This window comes from Pleurodeles waltl, chromosome 10 (assembly GCF_031143425.1).
Source record: "Pleurodeles waltl isolate 20211129_DDA chromosome 10, aPleWal1.hap1.20221129, whole genome shotgun sequence".
Lineage (NCBI taxonomy): Eukaryota > Metazoa > Chordata > Amphibia > Caudata > Salamandridae > Pleurodeles > Pleurodeles waltl.
The window spans coordinates 219,455,251-219,476,072 of record NC_090449.1 but is presented as its reverse complement, the minus strand read 5'-3'; the positions used below and the strand labels follow the sequence as shown (position 1 = coordinate 219,476,072).

At 41.2% G+C, this 20,822-nt stretch overlaps 1 protein-coding gene across 1 annotated transcript in view; it reads left to right on the top strand.

Annotated features, from left to right (window-relative positions):
- Window positions 1-20,822, top strand: part of LOC138261343 (BOS complex subunit NOMO1-like) — a 369,916-nt gene that overhangs the window by 295,672 nt on the left and 53,422 nt on the right. Inside the window, exons 27-29 of the mRNA XM_069210191.1 lie at window positions 16,175-16,285; window positions 18,695-18,796; window positions 20,207-20,326. Coding sequence (XP_069066292.1) covers window positions 16,175-16,285; window positions 18,695-18,796; window positions 20,207-20,326 — 333 coding nt within the window. The remainder of the gene's footprint in view (window positions 1-16,174; window positions 16,286-18,694; window positions 18,797-20,206; window positions 20,327-20,822) is intronic.

Genomic DNA, 20,822 nt, shown 5'->3' with positions numbered 1-20,822 from the left:
CATATTGCATCAATTGTGGGGGAAAACTGTTATTCATACATTAGGAAGGCACTAAGCAAAAATATTGCAGCAAGACCAACTTGAGAACTGTAAGATTTTACTAAAGTCCCTTTATATGTACTAAACCCTTAATTGAACCCTTTCATCTTTCTCAATTCGTCACTGAGAAACTAGAATTATGAACCTGAAACTGTAGTGCAGGTCAGGCAGCAAGGACACCTACAGTTGTATTAGAAATGGCATGGGAGACATAGCCCATATTCGTAAGGCACCTTACCACTAGCTGTGCCTTTAAGTGCTTCCGTTTGCAGGAACATCAGAGCAATTGTGAATGTATTATAACAATGTCTTTTAAAGATTCTTGCCCATGACTCCCCTCTAGCGTCTCAAGTAGAATCCCTCAAGTTAAAAAAAATAAAAATAAAAAAAATAAGCCATTACCTAAATTCTGTAAAAGAATGAAGAGCCTGGATAGCTATTAATTTAAAGTAGGAACAGTCAATTGTTTCCAATGCTTGTGCTTCTATAAAGCACTACATCTCACCTTTTGATGACTTCGGAGCCGTGTTTTTCTACTGGTGCCATTAGAGGCCCACATTGACATAGTAGTGAGTGGTCTCTATTCCTTCAAGCTGTCCTCTTAGCTAGGATCAGGTGGAGTTGATCTCCTGTCGTCTGACCATGTTGGCATCCAGTCCCTTTTTCCCATGTGACAGTTGAGTTCTTTTGATTTCTTCCAATTGAGCATATTGAGCCAGATTATATAAGCACCAGTGGCAATAGTCCTCCACATGAATAAATTAATTACATTTGAAAAGCTCAACTGCTACCCAAAGGTGATTCTTGGCTCAAAAGGAATTGTCTTGAGAAAGAGTCAATTCTTCAAAGCCTTACACCACTGGAGCTAATTAGTGCTGTTGTGCAGATAAAAGGGCATGACATTCCATTATTTGGTAGCAAAAAAAAGTATATTTATTTGCGTGGCTCCACGTTCATCTATAGACTTGGATTAGCAAAGAAAAGAGAATACTTGGGAGTGACTCCCACTTTCGTCCATGAGCCGGTATTGATTCCCTGATGCTTAAGCTACCATCTCTACCTCCAGCTCAGACCATATTTCAGCGGGCCTAAAAAAGCCATCAAGTGACATTTTCGGAAATTAAATCCTCCAGTCAAAACTTTCAGGAACACTCGAATTCCCTTCCAAGTACTACATTTGTTGAAGGGCAGGGAAGAGCTTCTTTAACATTCCTCTGTCCAGATAAAGTAGAAATGGTCTTTCATCTTTCAGATGTGGGCCAGTTTGAGTAGACAGCTAAGTGAAGTCCACTCTTGGGACTGTTGAAGCACTGACTTGTTTTTTTTTTTACCTGCTGTACTCATCTTCTACAAATCCTTTGGATTTTTATATTGAGTCAGTGTTCGTCATAAGTGCTAAAACAGTACCATAAAGAGAATGGGGTGCCAGATACTTTACACTTTCCTGAAAAAAATAAAAGCATGTTTCCAATTTGGATACTCCCGAACAGTCCAACCATGGACTGGGAGCCTTTACATTTCTATTCCTCTGTGCACGCTCTGCTTTTTGGAGGGCAGAAAGCACTGCAGTTTGTTGCTGTCCATTCTGGGCTCTCCTCCCAGGACTGTAATATAGGTCCTGATGCAGGCTTCCCTGAGACCACTCACAGTCATCACTACTCAGAATGAATGCTTAGTCAAACGAAGCACGGAAAGGAGTTTCCATCCTAAGTATATGTTCAATGGCATGTGTGGCTGTAGATACAGATTCTCTGCATAAGCTCACCATCTAGTGTTGGGCTCGGAATGGTTCAACTTGTTTTTTCTTCAAAGAGTCTTTTGGAGTCAAAGGATCGAGTGACTCCTCCTCTCTGTAATAGTGCGCATGGGCATCGAGTCCTTTCCTCTCACTCCGAGTTCTCGGCCCGATACAGTCCTAAACCAGTTTCTTTCCATCTCTCTTTCAACAACGGTATTGTTTTCGATCGTGTTTCTTTCTCAAACGGTAATGTCAGTTTGATCTTCTCTCTCGGAACTGACTCTCCACCCCCTTCAGGGCGTTTGCACCCCTCTTCGGGCCTACGTCTCACACAACGCATCTTACTATGCTGCAGACCTGATAAAACTGACTCCATTTCGGTTTTTCCCTCAATGTCATTCAACGTTCCCACACACCGATCAACACCTGGTATGTATTTTGTGTCTCTCCCCCCAACCACAACGAGCAAACTTGTGACATCTGTCAATTGTTACAGTCTCAAAAGACGCTTCCTGACAGAAAAGCCTGTTGTCTTGAAGTGGCGTCTCAGACTCCAGACGACACACCAAACATTTTCAGGGATTGGCACGCACAGGAGGCACCACATGAAGAAGAGGCCTTTTCTAGCCAGGATTCAGACTCAGACGTCCAGTCCAACATCGAGAGCCAGGAGCTGCAGTCGGCGCAGACAGTGAGTGCAAAGGCCCCTGCACCCACGACCAAGACTGTAATACTTAAAGCTAAAGAGGTCACTGGTCCACCACTGCCTTCCGGTCAGGGTCGGAGCTGAGAAAGTGCTTTGGATGCCCTGCCCTTCGTCTCGGCAACGAAAAAAGCCAAATTTAAAACTTCTGCATCGACCGGAGGCTCAAAAACCACCTCGGCACCGATTCAATCAACTGTGTACCCTGCTTTAGTACCAACCAAAAAAATGCCCTCCACTGCTTTTGCGCCAACACCCCCACACGGACCAATAACTTCGGAGCCATAAAAGATCTGTTCCCACTCAAGCAGATTCTGGGCAGTCTTCTACCAGCCCTTCACAGGTGGAGTCAATTTTAGAGGTCATGGACTTTCGACAAAGCCGACTTCATATTCAAGAGGGAACAGGTTGCATTCTAAAATCACCCCCTGTCCCTATTAAAAAAAAAATAATAACTTTCCAGGAGGCACTCGATACCTCTCTGCCTCCAAAAAAGGCTACCAAGCTAAAGACACCATCTTTTCCTCAGCCTTCACCTCCTTCCTCTCCACCTCCTTCTCCAGCTCCATTGCCTCCACCAAACACAGGGTTTACACCACCAAGTTCACCCCCACATGAAACACAGCATTTAGGAGATACCCTAGATGACCCAGATCCCAGGGACACACATGATCTGGATCCTATCACACCTAATGATCCAGATCTCTACCCAGCTAGACCATCACCACCTGAGGATTCCACATCATATGAGCAAGACCTAGCTAGGGCAGCTGCATTTCATAATGTGACAATGCACACAGATCCTATTGAGGAAGATTTTTTATTCCACACCCTGGCAGCAACACATAAAGAAAGTCAATTCCTGCTGATGATCCCAGGCATGCTTCGGCATGCTGATGAGATCTTTAAGGAGCCAGTACGAGCACGTATTATCACTTCCCAAGTTGATAAAAAATATACGGCTGCACCCACAGATCCTCGGTTTATAAAGGCACAAATTCCACCAGATTTCATTGTTGCATCAACAGCACACAAAAGAGCCAATATCCAGTCTGCAGGAGACACTCCTCTTCCTGATAAAGAGATTAAAAAAATAGATGCAGCAGATAAAAGAGTAGCAGCTCGAGCAGCCAACCATTAGCACATTGCAAATGCACAGGCTCTACTAGCACGCTAAGGCAGGGCGCACCGGGATGCAATGGAAGAGCTCCTTTAGTAGATCCCTCAAGACCATCAAAAAAGGGAGGCTGAAATAGTGGCAGAAGGGCAAACCATCACAAACAATTCCATCAGGTGTGCCTTAAATGTTGCTGATACAGCTGCACGCAGCTTTAATACCAGTGTCATTATTAGACACCATGCTTGGCTCAGGTGCTCTGGATTTAGACCAGAGGTTCAGCAGGCAGTCTTAAACATGCACTTTGCGAAGGAGCACCTTTTTGGCCCACAAGTAGATACAACTTTAGAAAAGCTAAAAAAAAGCCACAGCACTGCGTGACACCCAGGTTTCACAAGAGGGTTTAGGTCATCCCTTACCGACCAGTTTCCCACACAAGCCGAAACATCCTCTCAATCTTACACATTTTATAGAGGTTCCTGCAGAGGAAACAACAATAAAAGGAAAGGCAAGCCATCAGCCTCTGGAGGCTCCACCTCTTCTTCTAAGCAGTGATCCTCTCCACCTTCCACTGCCACACTCCACTCCTGTAGGGGGAAGAATTCAACTTTTTTTTTACCAGCAGTGGTCACACACCATCACCGACCAATGGGTTATTTCCATTACCCAACATTGTTACTGTCTGGAGCTCATTTCCACTCCCTCAAACATTCCCCTTCGCAATCACAAACTCTCACAAGAACATATCACACTTCTCAAAGAGGAAGTACAGTCTCTTCTCCTCAAAGGGGCCATACACCCAGTGCCATAAAGGCATCAAGGCAAGGGAGTATACTCCCTGTACTTTCTTATTACCAAAAAAGACGGTCTTCTCAAACCAATTCTGGATCTCAGACCCTTAAACATATACATTCTCTCAGAGTATTTCTGTAGGAAGCTGGCCCAGTGTGTGGTGGACACCTATGGTGTTACACCTTATACAGGGTCCAGGCAACCGTGATTAGATAGTGATACAGTGTCTAGATAACCAGGGCTCTCTAGAAGACTTATCTAGAAGGCATGTGAAGCACTTGCAATACCACAGTAGTCACACAGTAATGTATCACACATGAAAAGAACCACACAGTGTTAGGAAAATAAAGGTACTTTATTAAAGGCACACCAAACTAAACTGTCATTGGTATACCTCCCTCTGGAGATACGAACACAGAACATACATTAGTAAGTGTTCAAGAAAAGCATAGATTAGCAAGGGTCCTATAGGGGACAAAGCCATATACAAAAAAAAATGGAATGTGAAAGGGTGTCCCCCACCAGAGTGTATGGAGTAGTTAGCCAAGGGCTGAGGAAGAGTGGAACCCTGAAAAGTAAGTACCAGGTGCAGAGAGGTAAGTTACCCAGTCATCCCATAGTCTAACATGGGGAAGTCGTGGTTGGAGAAAATGCAAAAATAGGTACGGGCCGGTGGAACCCAAGGGCAGATTGCTACCTATACCCTGTACCTCAGGTCATTCTCACCACAGATGCATCACACATAGGTAGGGGAGCTCATCTCCACAACTTCACAGTGCAAGGTCTTTGGTATATTACTCACCAGTCCTTACATATCAGTTACTAGGAGCTTCCGGCAGTCTTCCTAGCAATGAGGGTGTTCCTTCTGCACTTGCAACACAAAGTAGTGCTAGTACCGACAAACAACATGACTGCCATGCACTATCTTCAAAAACATGGGGAGGGATACGTTAATCCCAGCTGTCCCATTTGGCGCAAACAATATGGAAATGGGCAATTCATCACCACATTTACATAATAGCGCAGTATCTCCCAGGAACGGGCAATCAGTTTGTAGACCTGCTCAGCAGGATGCAGCAACAAGTCCACAAATGGGAACTTCACCCTTAAGTCCTTTATCAGTACTTTAAACAATGGGGAACACTTCAAATAGACTTCTTCGTCACAGTTCAAAACACAAAATGCCAAAACTTCCCTTCTAGGCACCCCGTCCCTCAGTCCAAAGGCAGTGCTCTATGGATGAGCTGGTCAGGGATATTTGCTTATGCTTTTCCGCTTCTCCCACTCATTCTGTTTCTTGTTTGGAAACTCCGACAATCTTCACTCACCATGATACTTGTAGCACCCACATGGACGCGACAGCCATGGTTTACAGCACTTCTGGAACTCTCACTAGTGCCCACACCAGAAGCTCCCCCAACAGACTGGACCTTCTAACACAAAATCAAGGGCAAATACAACATCCAGACTCCAAGTCACTCAACCTAGCAATATGGCTCCTGGGGTCATAGAATTTGGATACTTACAGTTATCCCCAGAGTGTATGGATATTCTTAAAGCGGCGCTTAGACCTACAACAGGACAATGTTACGCCGCAAAGTGGAAACACTTTGTCTACTATTGCCAAATAAAAAACATTGATCCTCGGAAGCCAGCGGTCAAAGAAATTAGGTGTTACTGCATTTACAAAAAGCTTATTTAGCATACTCATCTATTAGCCTTCATTTAGCAGCTGTAGCTGCATATCTTCAAAACAGACACATACTTCTTTATTTAAAGGTCCCAGTCAGAAAAGCATTTATGCAAGGTCCTAAGAATCATTCCACGAAGAGTCCCTCTGGCACCCTCCTTGAACATTACCATTGTTCTCACAAGGCTCATGGGTCCCCCTTTTGAGCCTCTACATGCATGTCCCCTACAATTCCAATCATGGAAATTCGCTTTTTTCGTGGCCATCACTTCCCTTAGACATGTCAGTGAGTTCAAGGCTTTAACCTTGGAAGAACCATTCTTCCAGATTCACTAAGATAAAGTTGTTCTCAGAACTAACCCTAAAGCAAAATGCCACTTAACTGTCACCCCTAGAGCACAGTCCACTAGAACGAAGGGTGCTTTAATGGCATTCATTGGAAACATACCTGTAGCAGATATTTGTAAAGCAGCTACATGGTCTACACCACATACCTTTACCAAACACTATTGTATAGACTTATTCGCACACCAACAAGCTAATGTTGGCTAAGCAGTACTTAACACTTAAAAAAAAAAAAACATTAACTCCTGCAAGCCAACCACTGCTTTATGGAGGGTCGGCTTGACAGTCCATGCAGAGCATGGGTATCTACAGCCACACATGCAGTTGAAACAAAAATGTTACTTACCAGTAGGCATCTGTTTGTGGCATGTAGTGCTGTAGATTCACATATATTATATATTGTATATATGTAAACACATTGCATGGACATCATTCTCTCTTGCTCTTTTCACACCACTTTACTCTCCCGCCTGCGGGAAAAAAACAATCTAACAAAGGACTCGATGCCCTGCACAATATTACCGGGAGGAGGAGTCACTCGATCCCGTGACTCAAAAATGTTCTTCGAAGAAAAACACGTTGTACCACTACGAGCCCAACACTAGATGGCAAGCTTATGCAGAGCATGTGATACTACAGCACTACGTGCCACGAACAGATGTGTACTGGTAAGTAACATTTTCCTAAACTTCTTAAAAAGGCTTCAATGAACAGCTAACATAATGCGTTTTGAAGTGTCAATTTTGATAATTACAGATCCCGTCCATACTATAAAACAGTCTGGAGCAGGAGGAAAACATTGTAGAAATAGTACTGTTGATGTTTGGCTCAGTACTGCAGAGGGGACCAGGTCCTTCTTGTATGTTTTCAGTCTTTGAAGGACATCCACATACTCCAACCTCTCTCCCTAATCTGAATTATTTTCTTTTGGCGAGTCAGATTTTTTTTTTTTTTTTGGAGTAGTCATGTTTCATAAAGGTTAAAATAAAGTAAATGAGCATATGTCACCAAGCAGAAAAGCCATTTGCATTCATCTGTGCACCCATACTTCTATCTTCTCAATATAATCATGTTACTTTTTCCTTCTTGCTGTTGAAAGTACTTCAGAATAGGATTATAAATAATAGTTATAAACAAGCATTCACAATGCAATGGGTCTCGCATTTGCTCGTGTTAGAGCTATTGGCGTTGTAAACTCCTAACTGGACTTTTCTTGCCACGTAAATTGAGAATGAAAAGTAAAACTGTTTCACCTAAGCAAGCCGACGGCTGCCATGAGCGTGCGTGTAAAGGAGACACACATTTGTTCGCAGCCAAACATATCGGCAAAAGTGCAATTATGCATGTAATGGGGGCAATGGCCATAGCCATTCGGAAAACCTCAGAAAACTTTCTTATTCGTCGGTATTGTTTTGATCGCGTTTCCCATCTAGCATTGAACCGGTAGTACCGTCGGAACCTTAATTTTCGCCCTTCGGGGCTTGTGCGCCTGACTCGGGCCTGTTTGGGCTAACCGCATGGGAAGCCTGATGGATCGGTCTCCATTCCGATTCTGCCCTCGGTGCCACGCAAAGTACCACTATACAGACCAACACTTGGTTTGTAATTTGTGCCTTTCTCCAGACCATCGGGAGGAAGATTGTGAGGCCTGTCGATCAATTCGATAAAAGAAGACCCTCAGAGATCGCAGAGCCCGAAGACTTGAAATGGCGTCGAAAAGCAGCGAACATCTCAACGTCGTGGAGGAAGAGCAGGCGCTGACAGCAGTCTCTATCTGAGACTCCGAACTGAAATCTGAAGACGACAGACCCATCACAGCTGGCCAGCATGTGAGTACATCTGCCCCTACATCCCTGCACAAAAATCATTCAAAGGCCTTGGGTACGCCACTGCTGGAAGGCCATGGTTCGGCCTGAAAAAAGATTGCTGGCGACCGTCCTTCGGGGTCGGCGCCGACAAAGGCCACTTCTCTGTCCACTTCAGAGTCGGGCAAATCGGTTAAAAGCACCAATTCAGACTCCAGTAAAAGACCCTATTCCTCGGAGTTGAAAATTCAGCAATCGGCTTTGGAGCCGAGACCTCACACTACTTTTTTGGAATCGAAAAAACTACACACCTCAGAGCCGAACAAATCCTCATATACAGAGCAACAAGGACTTTCCAAAAAATTAAGACAGGTTACAAGGCCAATCATGGAATCTCATAAGACTTCTGAGGAAGGTTATGGATGAGAGACCGTCCATAATCCATATATTCATAAGGAGACAGGAAGAATCATCACTGCACCTCCTTTAAAAAACAAAAGAAAGCTGGCTTTCCAAGAGGAACTAGACTCTGTGCAACCACCAGCGAAGGTGCAAAAATAAAAGGAGAAGTCACTACCTCTCCATACTTCTCCTCAATCTCCACAGCTCTCTTTCTCCCCTCAGAATAGCCCACCACCACTGCCTTCTCCAACACATTCTTTATACTCACATGGAGATACAGCAGACCCATGGGACCTCTATGACCCTGATCCCATCCCGGACAATGATCCAGACATTTATCCATCAAAACCTTCCCCTCCAGAAGACACCACTGCATACACCCAAGTAATATCTAGGGCAGCAGCTTATCATGGAGTAACCATGCATTCTGAGCCATTAGAAGAAGACTTTTTATTTAATACACTGTCTTCTACTCATTCCAGGTACCAGTGCCTCCCAATGTTAACAGGAATGATTAAACATGCAGACCACATTTTTAATGAAACTGTAAAAGCTAGTATTATCACCCCTAGAATTGATAAGAATTATAAGCCTGCCCCTACTGACCCAGATTACATTACTCATCAGGTCCCTCCAGACTCAGTAGTAGTCAGTGCGGCAAAAAAGAGGGCAAACAGCCAGTCATCAGGAGACGCACCGCCTCCTGATAAGGAAAGTCGAAAATTTGATGCAGCTGGGAAAAGGGTTGCTACACAAGCAGCAAATCAGTGGAGAATTGCAAATCCTCAGGCACTTCTAGCCAGATATGACAGGGCCCATTGGGACGAAATGCAAGATATTATACAGCATCTGCTAATGGAGCATCAAAAAAGAGCACAACAAGTGGTGGAAGAGGGACAGACTATCAGCAATATTCAAATAAGATCTGCCCTCAATGCTGCTGATACAGCTGCATGGAGTGTAATTACAGCCATCACAATTAGAAGACATGCGTGGCTGCGCTCCTGGTTTTAAACCAGAAATTCAAGAGGCAGTACTTAATATGCCTTTCGACAAAAAGCACCTCTTTGGCCCAGAAGTAGACACCACTAATGAGAAACTGAGGAAGGACTCCTACACCACCTCATATAGAGGCTCCTTTCGCATACCACAGTTTAGAGGAGGCTTCAAGCCACAATCCTCATATGCTTCCACCTCCCAAACAAAGCAGGGACTACAAACACAATATCAGTGAGGTGGTTTTAGAGGATCCTATAGAGGTAAATATTTCAGGAATAGAGGTAAATTCCAAACCTCTAAACAGACAACAGCACAACCTAAACGGTGAATTCCTTCCCGCCATTCCACTCCACACATCTCCTGTGAGGGGAAGACTACAGCAATTGGCAAAATATCACCACAGACAATTGGTAACCAGAATTATCCACAATGGCTATTGCCTAGAATTAATCTCCACCCCTCCAAACATTCCACCACATCACAAATTGTCCCCAGAACATACCTTCTGTTACAAGAGGTACAATCTCTACTATTAAAACAAGCAATATAATTAGTTCCACATTCTCAACTAGGAACAGGAGTATACTCATTATATTCCTGATTCCCAAAAAAAAGACGGCACCCTCAGGCCCATCTTGGACCTCAGGCCCCTCAACTATACATCCTGTCAGAGCATTTTCACATGGTAACTCAGCAAGATATTATTCCACTACTACAAAAAACAAGATAACATGACTGCTCTAGATCGCAAGGATGCGTATTTCCACATACCCATCCATCCATCCCACAGAAAATACCTCAGGTTTGTCATAGCAGGAAAACACTACCAGTTCAAGGTGTTGCCATTTGGCATAACAACAACTCCAAGAGTGTCCACGAAGTGTCTAGCAGTAGTAGCAGCAGCCTACTTAAGAAGACAACACATCCATGTCTTTCCATATCTAGACGATTGGCTAATAAAATCAAGCAATCTTACACAATGCCAACAAAACACTTTTTACGTGATAGAAACCTTGCACACCCTAGGGTTCACTCTAAACTACCAAAAGTCACACTTTCAACCAGCACAGGTACAGCCTTACCTAGGTGCTATTCTAAATACTCCACTAGCACTAGCTTATCCAAATATACAAAGGATACAAGCTTTCCAAAATCTCATACCACTCATACAGCCAATTCAACTGTGAGATTTATCATGAAGATTCTAGGAATTATGGTATCTTGCATAGCTATAGTCCCACATGCAAGACTAAATATAAGGCCCTTACAACAGTGCCTTTCACAACAATGGTCACAGGCACACAGTCAACTTCAAGATCTAGTGTTGATGGACTGCCAAACACATGTGTCCCTTCAATGGTGGAAACACAGCAATCTAATGAAGGGGTGGTCATTTCAAGACCCTATGCCTCAGACCATAATCACAACTGATGCATCAATGATCGGTTGGAGAGCTCACCTAAACAATCAGACCATTCAAGGGCAATGGGATGTCAAACAGAAACAACTACACATAAACCACTTGGAATTATTAGCTGTGTTTCTTGCCCTAAAAGCGTTTCAACCTCTTATCAAACAGAAGAATGTTCTCATAAAAACATACAACATGACAACCATGTGTTACCTCAACAAACAGGGTGGGACTCATTCATCTCAGCTGTCCCTTCTAGCCCAAACAATTTGGAAACGGGAAATTCACAATCAAATTAATTTACTAGCACAATAAATTCCAGGGATAGACAATCAGCTGGCAGATCTCATAAGCAGAAATCACCAACAAACACACAAATGGTAGATTTACTGCCAAGTACTTCAAAAATACTTTCAAAGCTAGGGAACACTAGATGTAGATCTATTCGCAACAAGCGAAAACCCAAAATGCCAAAACTTTGCATCCAGACACCCACATCTCCTATCCAAGGGCAATGCTCTATGGATCAATTGGTCAGGGATATTTGCTTATGCTTTTCCCCCTCGCCCATTTCTTCCCTCTCTAGTCAGCAAACTACATCCAACGTCACTCACCATGATACCCATAGCACCAACATGGGCATGCCAGCATTGGTACACAACACTCCTAGATCTGTCTGTAGTACCTTATTCCAAACTCCCAAACAGACCAGATTTGTTAACAGAAAACAAAGGTCAAATCAGGGATCCAAACCCTAGTGCTCTCAATATAGCGATTTGGCTCCTGAAGTCATAGAATTTGGTTACCTAACACTTCCACCAGAATGTATGGAAGTAATTAAACAAGCACGTAAACCTACTGCTAGACAATGCTACGCAAACAAGTAGTAAAGATTTGTCTACTACTGTCAATTTAAAAACACTGATCCACTTACAGCATCTATACAAGATATTGTATGCTATTTACTTCATTTGCAAAAATCAAATTTGGCTTCCTCATTCATCAAGATACACCTTATGCAGATATTGCAGTACTTACAAACTATTCAACATACTTCTCTATTCAGAGTTCCTGTTATTAAAGCCTTCATGGAAGGATTAAAACACATTATTCCACCTAGAACACCACCTGTTCCATCGTGGAATTTAAATATCGTACTTACCAGACTCATGGGACCACCTTTTGAACCCATGCACTCTTGTCAAATTCAGTTTTTAACATGGAAAGTCGCCTTCCTTGTAGCTATCACTTCTTTAAGAAGAGTTAGTGAAATACAAAAAGTTCACTCTTGAAGAACCTTTTTTCCAAATGCACAACCGTAAAGTTGTACTTAGAACAAATCCAAAATTTCTACCAAAAGTAGTATCTCCATTTCACATCAACCAAACAGTGGAATTGCCAGTCTTCTTTCAACAGCCAGACTCTGTGGCAGAAAGAGCTCTTCATACCCTAGATCTCAAAAGTACTATATAGACAGAACTAAATATTTTAGGAAAGCAAAGCAACGTTTTTTTGCTTTCCAACAACCACATACAGGCAATCCTATATCAAAACAAGGTTTAGCAAGATGGATTGTTAGATGCATAAAGAGATGCTATATCAAAGCAAAAAGACAACTTTTGATCACTCCTAGAGCACATTCTACAAGAAAGAAAGGTGCGTCAATGGCATTTGTAGGAAATATACCAATGGTAGATATTTGTAAAGCAGCCACATGGTCAACTCCCCATACATTTACAAAACACTATTGTTTAAGATAATTTAAAATGGATATTATAAATATGGATACCACAATTATATTATTAACACGGTGTAGGAATTAATGAACCCTAGAAATCATCAAATATCAAGATATATAGGGTGTAGTATTTATTTAAGTCTTAGTAATTTATATTTATTGTAATTGTGATGGAACTAATATATATATTTTATAACTATCCATATAACTATGTTGTCCTGTTTAGGTGGTTTTACGAATGGTATCTGAGATGTGGCAAAATAATTTAAAAAAACGAAGTATCATTATGTGAGAGATTAAATGTAGCATTACTGATTGTGGAGACTGGCAGATTCATGAATATTTAAGAAAGCAAAATAATTAATACAAAGAACTGATCATGTGATATATAAGGGAAACACAATATGGCAACCGCGAGGTTGACGAAGGCATAAACGTCGAAACGCGTTCCTTTGCGTGTCAATAAATTATATTTTAGCAATTGTGCAGTGCCGAATCGTTTTTGAAGAAAAGGCAAGTGTGATATATAACTATACGTATGCTTGACCTAAAAAACAAGCAACAGGGCTATACCAGCTATACATCCAGTATCTGGAACAACATCCCCATATCTATCAGTACTGTTCTAAAACTGCTCCCATTAAGGAAAGAGTTGCAGATACATGCCTTTAAAGAACATTGCATCACAGTGCAATAACATTCTCCACAAACCAGGTACCAATCCGATTGTTTGTTTAATTTATGGTTGTCTTTCACTACGTACATCTGTCTGTGCCTTTTGGCTAGGTTCGTGCAATAGAAATACTCCATACATACATGGCCGCCAGCTGATGTCATCAGTCTCCCATCCATGCATCTATGTCACCCTAGAAAGTGCCAGTTACATGAATAGATCTCTATTTGGCCTGTTTCTATTAATGCAATAATTACATTTCTACCATCATCTATAATTTTGTACTCCATGGTGGTAAAGCATAAACTAAAATCGCAGCTCATTTTCAGCCTACAGATAGTCATTGTGTGAACCTGTGCACAAAACGCACATTTTCTACAAACGTGGAGGAAACGTGTTGTGAAACTCCAGCATAAGTGGCAATATCAGAATCATTCCTTATGTTTAGTTTAATTGTTATGTGTTTTTTATATAGAAAAGACGCTTTTGCTACACACACATGCACAAACCACATAATATGTGAAGCAACATGAGAAAGTTAAAAAAGAGTAATTATTGGATTGGAATCTCAGTGAGAAAAATACCAATTGCTCCTAACTCGTGCTAACCTGATCAGAGGCATCATTCAAATGAATAACTTGCTCTGAAGTGATATGGTAACAAGTGTGAACACAACAAGTACCTTAAGAGACCAATACACGTTGAAGCAAGGTTAATGTGAAAACAATGTAGAAACCAGCAGTGTTTGATTTGTAAATACATGAGTGCTGGTGCCCAAAGCTCTGCTCGGATGCCCGTGGTCAGTGCAATTAAATGTCAGCGTACCAAATGCTAATGCTGCGCAGTGTTCACTTCACCCCTCTTTCATCCACCATCAGATTACTGTTTTCTCCTTTGGAGACGTTTTTACTGTCTTTTTCATCCTCGTCTTTCTTCTTTGTGTGTTTTTCCTTCTCTTAGTATTCTCTTCAAATTTTTTGTGAAGAAAAACTATTGCTGGTACGCAAAAATAAGAGCCGGTGGCCCCCACAAGCACAAATTAAACACTGCAAACTGAAAACCAAAACATGCATCTTGACGCACAGCTAGTTATCAGAACAGGCACTGCCTTTACTGCAAGATCAATTATTAGAGGAAATGTCATCATGCCAACAGGATACTGCCTTTTATTTAATTTGGGCGAAATTCACCATAAACATTTCTGTACTGCCAGCTAGTGGATTTCCAAAACAATTCAGGCACTTGAGAAAAAGCAAACCCTAAAAGGGCTTTGAACTGCACACTGGTGCACGCGTTATCTTTATCTAGCTTAGATTATTAGATTGGGAGCTGAAGGAAGAGACTTAGATGGACAGACAGAAGGGCACAAACGGAACGACAGATAATTGAGGTGCAGACAGAAACCGTAACGCACAGAGTGACGTGACAAAAAGACAAAAGGAGAGACAGACAGATGGACTGACAAGACACTGACATTAATGCACGGACATAGAAAAATGTAAATTGAGACATAAATGAACAGACAAAGAAAATGAGCTACAGCTATTAGTGTTGTAAATGCCTAACTGGACTTTTCTTGCTACATTAATTGGAAAAAAAGAGAAAAAGTAGTCAAGAAAGCGCACGGAAACCATCGAGCCTCGTATGTTTTCAGTAGTTGGTCGGTGCGCTCGAGGAGGACTAAACACCAGAAAAGGCATGACGTATGCATGCCTTTCACTAACGAAAGAATGTGGATTTTAAAAGGCAAGCCCAGGAACCAATGTAAGGGACTGATGTGACATGGGTGTGGTTAGAAGCCCAAAGAGAGATTACAACAGGGACGTAGCGATTTGTGCTCGCCCCTAAAAACTGAGGTCACAATACCATCATTAAAAGGGTACGATTTGTGTTTTTTGCAGTTTATAGCTAAGGCAGAGATTGTAAACTGAAAAAATGTGTACTTTAAAAGAAGAAAAAATAGAGTTACAAATAGAGTTACATGATACCATTATTTATGGAGAGTACATAGACATTAGAAGGTACAATTAAGAATAAATCTTGCGGGAATGGACTGATACCACTTATTAAGAAGTGAAGAAAGATTGAACCACAGAATTGGAGCAGTTCGAAGAGTCCAAGAGGGTGATGTCAGTGATGTTCTACTTCTGCTGTCCTTGCTAGCATTTTGACACCTCTTTGCTACCCCGTCTTCCCTGTTGTCACATCTACAGCTATTGTTTCCGTATTGTGAAACTATTTGATATTTGTTTAATGGTGTGCAGAGTTCTAGAAACACAGATACATCACCCTGATCCTCTGCATGGTTGACGTGCTTGTCCAGGACAGATTGAAGTATAAATGCTGATAAAACTTTGCAGAAGAGCACACTTGCTCTGCAATGTTTGTTTTGCATATTCAGTCATACCTACTGTAGGAATCTCTTGATATCCTGAAATATTGCACTGCATGCCATTCATTTCCTATTAATGCAGGTGAAGTTTCTTAACAATATGTATTGAGTGCTTTTTGCTACATCTCTGGTGGGAATCCCTCCAGATCACTATAATTCTAATATTGTTGTGCATGCCTTTCATAGACCATTAATAAAGGAGAAGTTGCTTAGGAATAGGTGTTCTGTATTTCTACTTACAGTTGAGTAACTGTTAGTATTTATGAAACATTTTTGTAAATTGCTATTAAAAAGCAGATCAGTCAATGAAATGTGTTCCAATTGTTTTAGGTTGCAAACACTGATATTGATGATGTGAATATTATTGCATTTCGACAAATCAACCAGTTTGATTTAAGTGGCAACGTGATAACTTCAGCTGAATATCTTCCTACTTTGTGGGTAAGTTTTAATCACTTAGTTTTGCATCAAAGGTATGGCTGTCCAAGGCCATCTCGATATGTTTCTATGGTTTGTGATTAGTCTCCAATTTATGATATAAATATGTTTTCTGTAAAACAAATAACTGCATTAAAACAATGTCTTTGCTCAACTTGTTGAGCATTACTGTCTGAGCTCTTCAAAGTCTGACCACTTATTTTGCCAATAAAATTAAAATTCACCTCACGAGGGCGGCCATACTCGAGTAAGACTCCTTGTGCCCTACATACTGGCCCTCCTTCACGCAGATCCTTATTGAGTCAAGTGGTTTTCCACGCCTGATTCAGCTACTTTTTTTATGGTCATTTTTTCATTGCAACTTTTGTTTAATATTATGTGTTAAAAAAATAGAATCCATATTTTCATAGTGTTTTGCAACTGTAACTCTTATGACCCAATTGATATTTGACCCACAAGGGACCAGTGAAGATTGTGTAGACTTCAGTTATTTGCTTTAGTCAAAAACATTTGGATCCATATGGGCAGTTTGTGCTCAATAATAACAAGGCCTGAGACTTAGATACTCTTAGATGGCAAAAACCACCTGAATTGTACCCACTGTGCCTCTATTCCCGGGGCAGAAACTATCTGAGATCCTCAGGAGGTAGTGCACGTTGGTCGAAGGGGTAGGAGTGCATATTCTGCTATTATCATTTGCTGCGAGAGCCTCAGCAACACTATTTATGCAATCCCTGCAGGCCTCCCCAGACTCAATGGCAACACCTCTTTTAGAAGCAAAACTAAGTATTACACGGACCAACAAATAGTCCCTGCCCCTGGATCAGACATCATCATCCAATCAGATGGCTTCCCTCTGGCAAACGACAGTGGGATGTGGATGGGGCAAAACACCAACACAGTATTGTCCTCTTTGTAAAGAGGCCATTGAGGACCTTTCTCTTATCTTCTTTGCAAGCCCGAAATTGTATTTGCCATTCCAAAATTATATAAGACACTTGTTTTTAGAAGGGAGCATAATAATGTCACAGGTGTCAAGACCTCTGGCAGTAAATATTTGCTGTAGTTTCTTCAGAATTTTGAACATGTTTTTCGTAGTTTAGAGGGCTAGTTTTATTATATTGTACTACCAAATGCAGGAGTTTTTGTGATTTGCTATCCATCATTGAGATTTGAGTAATACTTAATAAGTGTTGTGATGAATTGTTATTAATTATACTGTAATGAACACATGCTTCTTACTTGCTGCTTGTTCTCCATGGAGGTACAGAATGTATTTTTTAATGTTGTTTATTTGTTTTAGATACATTATGTGTATGAGGAGTATGTTGTTATTTAAGAATAATATTGTGTTTTAAAGTTCCATGGTCCATTGAGGCCACTGGAGAGCCTATGGTTGGCAAAAGCAGCACTAAACACACTTCTAAAGAGAGACCAGTTATAGCTCCTCGTGTTCTTGTTCACCAGGGGGACCTGCTGGTGTTGGAATGACCTTCACACTTACATTGTGCCCCTTGCCCCAGTTTAAGGGCCCACATACGCTAAACAGCTTGTTCAGTTTAAATTTTGAAGGTGATTGGAAGTTTCTACTTGGCCTATTGGTTCCCACTAGTAACGGGGATTCAGTTTTAGAATATCACGTATTCTTTAAACTTTCTTTTACTCAGTGCTGAAAGGCAAACAAAGGTGGTTCAAAGTGTTCTGGTATTTTGGTGATCAGCATCAAACTAACCTGCTGAACTAGAGTGAAGGAAAAATATTTGTTTGCATTGTTTGTGTACTTTAATATATTTCGCTGGATATTGTTATTAATTGTACTCTATCTGTGTTTTAAAACTACCTGAGGTTGTATTGCTACATTATCCTTCACGAGGAGACTTTGACTCATTGATCTTGCTAAACTGGCAATGCTCATCACACGGATTACCCGATGCTTCGTAATAGCTGTGAAATGGAGAACTGGTTGTGCGGAAGGAAAGAAAAATAAATGCATGTTAGCTCGCACATTGTCGAGCAGTGAATACCATTTCTTATGGTGCTGTTTCTGGCTAAGAATATATTGGGTGTGCATGAGAACAATTTATTCCAATAACGTATTCCAACTATCCCCCTTCGAGCAGGCAATGGGCTTTTGTGGCAGACGTTTCCTAACACGGGTGATCTTTTTCTAAATTCAAATGCATGGTAGTGAAAATCCCACAATCCTTGAGTATCGCAGGTATGGTAGGAACTTGGACAACTAAACGACGATTTTCTCGGGCATGCAATTGATTCTAATGTGTAGTTTTTTACATATATTTGGTTACACGAGGACTGTGTTTTCAGTAAGTGACAATCAAATAACTTTCTCCAGCATTGATTTTCAGTGCACAGAACCTTTAAATATAGTTGTTGTTCATTTTTCTTGCTTAGGTGAAGCTCTACAAAAGTGAAAATCTGGACAATCCAATCCAAACGGTTTCCTTGGGACAGTCCCTTTTTTTCCATTTCCCACCGCTTCTCAGAGATGGAGAGGTACGTTGACTTTAGATTGATGCTTCTTCCACAACTGAAATAAACTGCTGTCTGGTGCTAAATAAATTATTTGTAAGGGTCCAGCCTTTTGTCTGTGATCCCCTGGTCCATTAAGGTGGACCTTGAGAATGTGTGTGAGGTACAAGGAGTTTCTTTACTTAAAAGCTGCATGTAAGCTGGGAAGAATTAACTTGATTCCTAATGAAATTTTAGGATGTGGTTAACTGAGTCAGGGAGTCTGAATGTAATGCAGCATTGTGAAAACAGAGAGAATACAATGAGAAGTAAGTGAAAGCTTAGAATGTAGTGGTATTAATGTTTTGGGGATGTAGTAGAAAAAAGAATAAAGTTATGTTAGCCTTCACTCAATGGGGGGGGGAGGGAGGTTGCAGCTGTCTTAGAGGTTTCTGAGAGGAACGTTTTTATATTAAATTTATAGCTGAAACCTATGAATATTTTGTAAGCTATTTTGACATTCCCATCATTGTTCAGTTGCATTACTCGCAAGGTAAATAACATAATACCTCTTCATATTGCCCAGTAGCCAGCCTTGGTGAAAGATGATTCTAATGGCGCAAACAAATCAAACAAGAGTGTCCTATGAAATAGATTTTACTAAGTTTTGTGGATTGTACTTGATGAAAAAGAACCTGTCATCATTTTCCACAGTGCTTTGTTCAGTTTGGTTGGAGGACCAGTTTTGACAACTCTTGCCACATAATGCAGGGACCATGAACCCTCCAAGTTTTTACTTATGTTAATTTACGACCTGAGTAATGCCTTTCAACCACAGTGACATGAAGTGATTATGGCACTATGGACAAATTCTTTCTAACCTTGCCTATAGTTAGTATTGACTGGAAGTTACTTATGGTGTGTGAAAAACTGCAATGCCTGTTTGTCATGTTAGTAAATGTTTCAGGGATGCCTGAGGCAGAGAAAATAACATAAGCCGATGCAATGTGTATGTTTGTGCGATTTCCATAGTGCGAACCTAGCAAAACGGCAGCGGGGTGATGTACATGGACAAAGTCTAGCATAAAGTCAATGTGTGACAGAAGAGGTAGATAGCTTGTGGACTGTCAAGGCACTGTGATGTAGAGTTTTTCAAAGATGTGCTTCCTCAACTGTTTCCTAAATTGGAGCAGCATTGGGCCAGTCCAAATGAATACAAGAATGTTGTTCCTGATTTTGGGTGCATACATGGAAATGGCCTACTACTTTGTGTTTTTTTTTCTTTTCTTTTTTACACTTCTTAGTCTGCAGTCTAATGTGTCCTGGTTGCGAGTATGCTGAGGATCACCAGTGCCAATAAGCTAGTCTGCAGACAATTAGGGATTAATGTTGTTATGGTCTCACATTACTACATTTTTACCCCAAAATTAAACTGATTTCATTCTTTCCCTACAGAATTATGTTGTGGTTCTGGACTCTACTTTGTCAAAATTTCAGTATGAGTACACCTCGCCTCAGATTTCCTTTAGTGCTGATGGATACCACAAGCACATCACTTTAAAATTCAATCCAACGGTAAGAGCAGGTTTACTCTCTTAGCATGCCATTACATATTACAATACAAACAAATTCTGAAGACAGTAATTTCGGGTTCCAAACAAGGGACAAGAATGCATAGGGTTCAGCCAATGAAGCATTGAAAGCCATTGAGGTGATCTTTTAAGACACACTGGAAGTTACTATAACGGATATTAAAAAGACATTGAAACTGCAGGCCTCCTTTGTAGGGTTCTGAAGAGAGCTCTTAGTCTGGGTTAATAGTGCAAACTGCAGATGTAACCGTAATCTGTACATTATGTATGTGTAGGTAAGAGCAATGACATTTTGTTTATTGAAGCTTTCTCCTAAATCCTTCTTCTCGATCACCTTAGTCACAACCTTATACTACAGCAGGAACGTTTTCACTTTTTTTGTCCAGTGGACCCCTACCCTGGTATCATATGACATCAAGGCCAGATTATAATAAGTTGTAGTAGGTGCCAAGCACGCTTTAGGAAGAAAAGTAGTCAAG